The 10,403-nt window shown below is 45.6% G+C and overlaps 1 protein-coding gene across 2 annotated transcripts in view; it reads left to right on the forward strand.

Annotated features, from left to right (window-relative positions):
• Nucleotides 1-5,477, forward strand: part of SZRD1 (SUZ RNA binding domain containing 1) — a 196,989-nt gene extending 191,512 nt beyond the window's left edge. For both annotated transcript variants that reach the window (XM_069611113.1, XM_069611114.1), the window contains one exon: nucleotides 4,092-5,477. In XM_069611113.1, the coding sequence (XP_069467214.1) occupies nucleotides 4,092-4,194 (103 nt within the window). In that variant the 3' untranslated portion in view covers nucleotides 4,195-5,477. The remainder of the gene's footprint in view (nucleotides 1-4,091) is intronic.
• The last annotated feature ends 4,926 nt before the right edge of the window (nucleotides 5,478-10,403 follow it).

A 10,403-nucleotide genomic window follows, 5' to 3' on the forward strand; every position in this document is an offset into this window, starting at 1 on the left:
ACTGCCACAAAACCACTTTGAGGACTTGCTTCACAAGACACCTGTGGGAGGCAGGCTGTCACAGCATCTGCAAGAATGCCGAGCCATTACTTCAGATGTTTGGGCTCTAGAAATAATAGTCCAAGGTTACTGCCTTCCTTTTCTAATGCAACCTCAAAGCAATCCACCAGGGAGACGCCCTTTGAAGTTTTCAGACCCGCTCCTACAGCAGGAAGTTCTAACCCTGCTGGAGAAAGACGCTATAGAGCCAGTACCTGTAGCGGAGAGGAACAAGGGATGGTACTCCCCTTACTTTTTGATCCCCAAAAAGGACGGGGGTCTGAGACCCGTCTTGGATTTAAGAGGCTTGAACAAGCTTCTCAGGAAGGACAAGTTCAAGATGGTTACTCTTTCTCAGATCCTTCAGGCCCTGCAACTTCAGGATTGGTTGGTGTCATTGGACCTCCAGGATGCTCATTTTCCTTTGCCACTTCATCTCAAGCACAGAAAATACATGAGGTTTGTAGTTGGCGACTCACACTATCAGTTTTGGGTCCTGCCATTCGGATTGACCTCCACCCTGAGGGTCTTCACCAAGTTAATGGTAGTGGTGGCAGCGCACCTCAGGAGAGGGGTTTCACATCTACCCCTACCTGGACGATTGACTGATCAGGGCACGTTCTGCTGAACAATCACTGGATCTGAAAGTCACCTGCCACTTCCTCCAGACTGGGCTTCTCCCTCAATTTCAAGAAGTCACAAATGACACCTTCCCAACAGCTCCAGTACATAGGGGCTGTATTAGACACATACTTGGGAACGAGATTGCCTCCCAAGTCGAGTGCTCAAACCCTCTTCAGATGGTTTCCAAAATCTCCAGGCCTACGACTTAAGGTTGCTCGACCTCATGGCATCCTGCATCTTCCTAGTGCCAGAGGCACGCCCGAGGAAGAGATCCCTTCAATGGGCTCTAAAGACTCAATCCCACATTTGACCTGAGAACTGGGACCATTTTCTTCAGATTCCGAACAAGGTTGGCAGGATCTTCTGTGGTGGACTTGCACAGAGAATATCCTAAAAGGAGAAGTGTTTTGGCAACCATGGCTGGAGATTACAGTAGTGACGGACGCCTCACTCATGGGGTGGGGAGCTCATGCCAACAATCTTACAATCAGTGGTTGTTGGTCTCCATCGGAGTCCAAACTACACATCAACCTTTTAGAGCTGAGAGCAATCAGACTAGCGCTGAAGGCTTTTCTGCCATCTGTCAGGGGAAAAACTTTTCTGATAATGACGGACAACACAGTGGCCATGCATTATCTAAACAAAAGAGGTGGTGTAGGGTCACTACCCTCTGTGCAGAGAGGCAATGTGGCTCTGGTATTGGGCAATTCAAGAAGGAATCTCCTTAGCGCGTCCACCGTCATATTCTCCTCCCCGGCTAGATGAACTGCTGTTGAGCAGGCAGAGCACGGTGTCCCACGAGTGGGAACCGGCTCAGGAAGTCATTCAAGATATCTTCGCCCTTTGGGGAACCCTCAAGTACACCTATTTGCGTCTGGAATCAACTGGTATTGCTTAAGGGAATTTCCCCGAGAGGAGCCCTAGGGGATGCGTTCGTGGTGGAGTGGAACTTCCCACTATTATATGCGTTCCCTCAGATTCCCGTCATTCCTCGGGAGATTGAGACAGTTCGGAAACCGCATGATCCTAATTGCCCTGGATTGGGCCAGGCAAACGCGGTACCCGGACCTTCTAGACATGTCCATCTGTTCTCCGTTACGTCTTCCTCAGAGAGAGTACCTTCTCTCACAAATGGAGGGCCATGTTCTCCATCCAGAGGTCAAGATTCTCAACCTTCATGCTTGGTATCTGAAAGGTTGAGATGCAAGGATTCGGACCTTCCAGATGACGTCATGGAGGTGTTGCTTTCGGCAAGAAGGCCAGCAACACAATCTCTATACCGTTGCTGTTGGAAAAAGTTTTGCAACTGGTGCAGAGAGAAGAATGTTGATCCTTTTCTATGTTCCATTCAGTAAGTGTTGTCCTTGCTCTTGTCCCTAGCACATAGAGGTCTAAATGTTGCGACCATTAAAGATTATCTTGCAGTGCTTTCCATTTTCAAGCGCTCGTCAGAAGAATACTACTATTTCAAAATTTCTTTAATAGTACAATTCTTAAAAGGACTCGCCAATGTGTTTCCTCCTTATCCCTTCCAAGTACCAATTTGGGATCTTAATCTGGTTCTAAAATTCTTGATGTGTGCCCCTTTTGAATGCTTGCACACTTGTCAATTAAGATTACTAACATGGAAAACTGCTTTCCTAGATGCTTTAACATCTGCAAGAAGAGTGAGTGAATTTCAGGCACTGTCTTCTGGGCCACCCTATACTGTGTTCCATGGGGACAGAGTGGTATTAAGGGTTAAACCCTCATTTTACCTAAAGTTGTGTCCGATTTGCATTTAAATCAGAAAATTGTTCTACCCTCCACCTCATCCTAGTAAGGAGGAGGAAAGATTGCACAGGTTGGACCCGAGGAGAGCTCTAAGCTTTTACATTTCTAGGCTTTCCAAGCTTAGAGTGGATAATCAACTTTTCATTGGCTACGCTGGAAGGAAATTGGGTCAATCGGTGTCAAAACAAACCATATCACGTTGGATTGTGCTTTGCCTTTCAGAATGCTATAGGTTGGCAGAAAAAAGACCCACCAGAAGGCTTAAGGGCCCATTCCACCAGAGGCATTGCCTCTTCGACAGCCCTTCAAAGTGGTGTTCCCATAACATCCATTTGTGAAGCAGCAACTTGGTCATCGCTGCACACTTTTTCAAAATTCTATTGTCTGGATGCTTCCCAGTCTAAGGAGCTGAATTTTGGTAAAGCAGTGCTATATTCCGTCATATAATGGTATCAAAAATCTACTCCCGCCAGAGAATTTTCTATACTGCTTTGGGAGTCTATCTAAAATGAAGAATACTTTGGAGGACACAATGCATTCGAAGAACAAGTTACTTACTGACTGGTAACGTTCTTTACATTGGATGTTCCTCCAATGTATTCCTCATCGCCCTTCCATGCTACCCCTCTGTAGATTTTCCAGGTTATTGCCACTTCAGCTCTCGCAAGGCTAATACCTGACTACCAGCACAATCTACACAGTAGAGAGGGGGGGGGGGAAGAGAAACAGAACTGACGCCAAAGGGCACTGTGCGTGCTACTTGTATACCCGATGACTTCACCCTCAACGGAGGACTTCGACGGACCATCGACACAACGACATGGACGCACAGCGCCCTCTGCCAAGGAAAAAATATTTCCGAAGCAGCTAAAGCTGGATGCAATACCTCTAAGATGAGGAATACGCTGCAGGAATACGTTGGAGGAACATCCAATCAAAAGAACGTTAACAGTTGGTAAGTAACTTGTTCTTCTGTAATGCTTGAGTCTGAACTTGGAGTTTGTTGAATTGTTTACCTTTCTTGCCCCAACTATTTTGGTACAGCACAAACTTTTTCCTGTATCAGACTTCTGTATTCACAAACACTTTCTAACCCAGTAAATACTTTTACAAGCCCCCCCACCACTGGATCCACCCTCCCCACACCCCCAGCCAGTTTTGACTCGTAGGACTATACAGTCAATACCTGACTCCCCATTGATCAGTTTTAGTAAATCTTAGCCGGGTGGACTACTCAAGGGATGGGGGCGGGGAGTCTTGGCGCAGTGTCTTGTTTCCTGGTCTGTGTTGTCTTCAAACTTGCATGATAGGATGGTTAATTACTAGTTAGTTTCTTTAGCTGAAATCGTATCTAATGTATATTTTAACTATTTCATGTCCTTGCCTGCTCTGTCCATGTTTAAGTGGTGGTGTGATGTTACCATAGAGCTGAAGGGAACTCCATTGAGGATCTGTGTTAGATAGCTTTCCTCCATGAGTGGCTGTTTTGCACTGTACTTTCAATTGATGTATCTAGTTAGCAATGTCAATATTTTACTAACAATGATACAAAACTTGTACACTTGCTTGAGTTTGCTGAACCTAGATTTGCTGTATATAATTTTCCCTTCATGCTCTCACGAAAGATGTTCATGTTTCATTTTCTTTGTCTCTAGACCAGCGAGAATCTCCCAAACTGAAGAGAGCCGGCCACCCAACAATGTGATCAGACAACCACTTGGGCCGGATGGCTCTCAGGGCTTCAAGCAACGACGATAAATGTGGGCCCAGGTTCCAGCGACAGAAAGCAGGGCTGCCTGCTTCAGGTCACACCGCCGGGGCGCCGGCAGCAGACCGATGGACATGAGCGAAGGGAATGGCTTGTTTGAACTTGCACTGTGATCCCTTTTGCACCGCCCACTGTGACCTTAAACCCCATGCACTGTGACCCTCACCCGCCCATCTAGCTCTGCCCACTGTGATTGGCACATCGACATGCGTTGTCCCAAGTCACTGGTCAGGAATAATATGGTGGGGATGGGAGTACCCCGGAGGACCCTTCTAAAGCAGGATGAGAGTGGACTTGTGGTTTGTGTGCCACTTTTGTTACAGCTAGCGCCAGCAATAATGTTCATTAAATTGTGGGGTGGGTGGGGAGAGTAAGTTTCTGTTTCCCACATGTCCATTTTTTTTAATTTCATATGTGCATGTTGCTCTCCTAGCTTGAGATGAAATGGTTGGCTTCAGATGGGGTTTTCTTTGGGTTTGAGTTTGCATTATTTTGAGTCAGTCAGATTTACACATTGCATGGCAAGGGTTTTTAATTGTTTAAAGCTATATAATGAATTGGTTTTATGGAGGAGGATAGTTTATAGTGAACCTTGGAAAGAGTTTAAGAAAATTGCAATTTAATGCTGACAAGAGGCAAACTTTGCTTTCCTGCTGCAAGGCATGGGGGTGGGGGGATTCTCGTCTCACATTACTTTGGTTTCCTTTGACTTAGCTCTGCGAGTACAGCAAGAGCCCAGTTTTTTAGGTTGTCATGAGCTTTGTAAGTTCTTGGCTTGAATATAAGGGAAGATGTTGAGAGTATTGAATGATCGGTGTCCCGCAGCAGATGGCCACAGTCGAAGTACCTGTCTCCACAGTGGAATTGCAGAAGGTGAGCATGCATAGCCACTGATGCCCAAGCTTATGAATTTAGGACTACATTAATTTGTTTTCTTTTTACATGTTTCTTTGGTTTTTTAAAATATTTTTTCTTTTTGCTGGTCCGTTCTTGCAACTCTCTAATGAAGTGGGATGCGAGGTGGCTGGCGCCATGAGGTTTGTGCTGTCCCGGGATCGGATCAGGAGTGCGGGTGGCAACCAGGGACGTCCATGTTTATGCGGTAGACCTGCTGGCGCTGTTGCCTCAGTTTTTGGTCTCCGTGCAGCCTTTAGATGGACGTAGCTCTGTCATTCTTTGGGTTCATGGTACAAGTTCAGCTTTGTACCTGATACATTACTTTTAGAATCATAACATTGGGAACAAACCATGCAAAATAAAGTGTAAAAAAAGATTTGTTTGCATTTATTTTAACTCTTCTCTTTAGAATCTATTCCAGCTCTCAAAGTACATTTACTAATGAGTGTATGTGCCATTTGCTTAAGAAAAAGTAGAACTTGTGTATTCTTTCTGTCCGTTTCCTTCCAACTTCGAATTCATTGACACAGTGGAAAAGACAACGCTGTCGGACGAATGCAAGATTCAGCGGATCCTTACGGCCTTGGAAGGATGCACCGGTTCTAGGACCTTACAGTTGGGAGAGTCGGGGGCGGTCATTGAACAATGCATTTTCCCACTCTTGTAACAAAATATTTCTGTGGATTGACGAGCAGTGTGCCACTTGTGTTTGTGTTAGGACCACGACAAAGACATTGTTGAGCCTGCAAGCTCTTCAAACGTAAGACTCTCGACCGAAGAAACAAGCGCTGGGCCCATCAAGCAATGCCGGCCGCGACCGCCATTGACTTGGAGGGAGCTTCCAGTGACGGCGACAGGGAACATCCAAGTTCCCAAGTGCAGGCCCCTGACCCAAGAGACTGGTTGGCGACTGTGTTACAGGGACGACACATGGCGGCAAGTGCCCTTCCACTAGCCCCGACACTAAACACACATTTCGGGGTGATGAGTCGATGCCGTCGATCAAACACCCAATAAGTGTCACGGGGGGAGGTCTACAGAATCCCTGTCCTCTGGGCACACAGGGTCCCGATCAATCCATGACAGGCCCTGGATTTTGAAAGCTGCTGTCCTTAAAACAGCGACTGAATGTCAGCATACAAGGCCGGGGTCCGTCCCACTACCGAGAGACTAAGTCAATCGGCTGTAGGGTCAAAAGTACTGGTCTATCACACCCAGTCAAACATGTCCTGGAGAGTCTGCGAAAGTTTTCTCATACCAAAAAACACTCTCAAAGAGTTTCTCATGAGGACACGTTTACCCCTTCTAGGGAAATGCTCTGTCCCACAGGAGGAGGGCTCTTTGGCTGAAGCCTTACAGAGAAAGGGCCAAACCACACACCAGGACCTTCCTACACCCTTAAGAAAAATCCCTGCCCCACAGTACCCTGGAGTCATTCCCAGTTCAGCCAAATGGACTGCGGAAGACCTAGACAGGGTCATGTCAAGAATAGGGGTGTCATGGTATTAGTTCTATGGCAGCACGAAAACCCTGTTGCCCAATGACAGTATATCAGGGTTATCATGGTATAGCAGGTGTAGTTAACTAATCTTAAATATTTTCTTAAAAGGTCATAAATTGTCAGATTTATCATCACAAACAAAACCAGGAACCCAGGGCCCGAATTGGGCTTTTCAACATACTTTCCACTGAAATGCCAACCCTTGCTTCCAACAAACACATGTGGAGAGGAGGAGGAGAAAGAGAAGGGGGGGTTGGGGGTGGTGGTGCGACTTGCAAAGCAAACTTAATAGCTTTTCTTAAGTGGTCATTTATGCTTTTAGCTCCCCCACTGGCTACTGATGAAGATTAACATGTTGCCATCTTGAAAATCTGCATGCCACAGATCAATGGAGGCTGATGGTAGTATGCGCTTGTGCGCGCACACACTTTTTACGTTACAGCCTTTAGTTTATTTGGGGCCAAAAGTTGTTCAGTAATCGGACATGCTACCCTTTGGTATGGCAGCAGGGAATACCCATAGAGATGAGTGAATTTCGCAATGTGACTTGTATGTAAATTCAATGATAGAACCAGGGAAATCCCCCCATTGTAATATTAGACATGATCCGTTATAAAATATAAACCCCAAAGCTGCCTACCCAAAGTAAATCCTTTTCCTTCTTGGCACTGTATGTATTCTTCCTATTGCTAACATATTGATTGTGTCAAGCACATGTGGTTTACGGAATGGCATTAAAAACTGCTCCAACTGAAAACTACTTGTACCCAAAAAAACTTTTTTACATTGCCTTTTTGCATTTGAAGTTCTATAACTTGCCATTAAATCGATGCTTTTCAGATAACTTACGAATACGCAGGCAGAATTTTCCAGCTTGTAGCAAGGTAGAATTTTGAAACTTGTCTCTGCACGGATTTAGCTGATCCTCCAGGAATCCAAGGTGGCTGCAGAATTGGTCATAACACTTTATCCCATTAAAGGGAGAAAAGTCACTCATGTGCGGTCTCGGTCTGAAAGCCCATGTCATTGTGTTTCTTTTGTCAAAATGTCGTAGCCAACACAGACTCACCGAAAGATTGCATAGTGATCTAATCATTAGCTTGTTTACCATCTGCCTGGTGTATTATAAAGGACTGATGTCAGAGTCGCCACTGATCATGTAATCCTAAAGGGACTGCGTTCAGTGGGCGCTGTTGATTTCTTTATTCTTGCAATACATGTTCATTTACCTTCTTAAAAATGGTGGGGAAAAAAACTTGACCAAGTTAAAATACATATTGGGACAAATATGGCTTAGACCACACCTCACCACAGCCCCATCATTACCGTTTTCCTTAGGTTTGAGTGCATTAGGACCCTTGTGATGCGAGTTCAGAGGGAGCAATGCTTTCATGCGCGGTGTCACAAATTGAGACTAGACCAAAAAAATATTTCACCCCCATTACTCTGGATACTTCTAATTGAATGTAGAATCTGTCCTGCCTGCTTGAGTCCAGTGCCATATGCAGAAGGCAGGTAGGCGAAGGATCAAGTGAAGCAACAACTCTAGTGCCAATGTGCAAATCTACACAGAGGACAATGGGGGGGGGGGCAGTTTATTTACTAGCAGAAAGCCCTGATGGGCCCAGTGTTCAGTCTACAGCAGGGTCGAACTGCGGCATAAAAGCCTTGGGCACTAACATAAGTGGTCCACAGTTGCAAATGGGAATTCATTCCTTTTGGAACACTGTTTCAATAGTACCCAAGGGGAGATTTTTTGATAAATATGATGCAAATTGTACATTTAAAAGAATATTTGTTCAGCAACAGTGATCAAAACTATTAGCCGCATAGTGAAGTCACTCGCCAAACTGGCCCACTTTGGCCAAAAAAGGTGCCCCACTTTGACCCAAGAAACTGTCCCACACAAGCATTTTGTGTTTTTGGTTCGGCCATGGGCCTATTGCCCTATAGGCCAGTCCATGCCTGGTCTACAGAGATAAAGTTGTTTGTGGCCATGCATCAGAAGGGCATCCAGTTCATTCCCCTCTTTGAAATCTGGGTTGTATAGCTCCCCATCTTTCAAATTTGTGGGAGAACTACAAATCCCAGAATTCAAAGCTAGAACAAAACTGGATGGCTATCCGATCCATGACCATGAGAAAGTTAAGTTCCTTGAATCTAAACCTTGGGGAGTGTAATTCAGTATCCATGACTTGACTGGCCGTCCTTTTATTTGCACAGCCAGAGCAATAGCTGTTCCAATGGGTTTGCTCAGTGCAGTAGGACCTTAACTTACTTAACTAATGGCACGCATACATTTCTGCTCCTGCTGGCTGAGTGGTTGCTAAGCAAAGTGCTCCTGGCGCCACTGTTTTGCAAGTTACTGAAAGTTATATTACATTTGTTTACGTACGAACAAAAGGAAAAATAAAAGGCTCACTTTCAGTTCAGGCCCTCAGTTCACCCTCGTGATGTCCCTGTGGTCTTGTTAATTGAAAATCGGGACAATTACCATAAATCTGACGTAGCTCGGAGCAGCATGACTGTGTAAACATTTAAAATCTGTATGCTGCCTTTCAAATAATGCCTGAAACAAAATAACTGGAGTCTGGTATGCTTATAGAGCCAGTCAGCTCATTGTTACCAGCTTTGCATGGGGAACACACAGGTTCTGGCACTGGGCAGCTTTCAACACAATTTGCAAAAAAGTCGGATGATCTTTGACCCAACTCTACTGATCACAGAGAAGGAATAGTCGCAGCAGCAAAGCTGCATTTACTAATTTGGCCTCACTTTCCATATGCTCTTGTCTGCCAAACAAGGCCCCCTTGGCAGACGCCACATCCAACAGTGCAAGACCAAGACTGCACAGCTCGTTCTTACTGCAGCCTTTCCAAATCATATTGAAAAGCACACAACTGTATACCAGTATAAACAATGTGACAGTTATTACTGTTCAAGTTGTTCACTGTATCTTTAACGATATACCGTTATACCTTTACATCCCTAGTCAAGAATTACCTTTATGGTCAATTTCTTTGGAGGAAAAAAAAAACCCTCATGCATTCGAAACTTTTAGGTCACACCTCCAACTACTGAGGCTTCCAGCTCCCAGCCTCCAACCTCTGGCCCCCAGCTAAAAGAGCTCATCCAGAATCACTATCAGTCCAAGCATGTTCATACAGACACTGAAGGTGATCATGAAGACTATCAACAATGTGATTATGATGTGGTCTATACCCTAGCCTTGCCAATTCACTAGGCCTTGCCTGTAGCTGATTAGTCAGTTGATAATCAAATGCTCCTTAATGACATGTTATTCAAGGTGGCTAAACACTTTGGTATCCAGACACAAGAAACACAACTGGACAAGGACTTTGTGGAGAACATTTTAGGGTACAAAAAAAGGATGCTACTCAATTCATTCTAATTTTACAGTTGGTCCAAAGGAGGATTCAACTCTCGTTAAACACAACCAAACCTGGGGGGGGCGCTGTTGCGCGCAACTAAAATGGCCGCCTGATTGGAGTGCTCCGATCCCGAGGACATCCTTATCATAAATGAATCCTGTTTGGGGCCGTGAAGATGGGAAGCGACTACATCTGCTGTTGCTGGCATTCCTACTGCATGCTGTGTGAAACCGCGGAGGCACGGCTGAGTTCGGAGCTCTGTTTCGCGAAGCGGCCCGCCCAGCTGACTGCGAGCCGCCCCTGAGATCCGGAAGAGTGTCATGCCAGACCGAGGCTCTGCAGACACCGAAGGGCCATGTGGGGGAGGGGGCGCTGATCCCGGCGGCGCTTCATTGATACGCGGGCCTAT

The sequence above is a fragment of the Ambystoma mexicanum genome, chromosome 8 (genome assembly GCF_040938575.1).
Source record: "Ambystoma mexicanum isolate Mex_15411 chromosome 8, UKY_AmexF1_1, whole genome shotgun sequence".
Classification (NCBI taxonomy): domain Eukaryota; kingdom Metazoa; phylum Chordata; class Amphibia; order Caudata; family Ambystomatidae; genus Ambystoma; species Ambystoma mexicanum.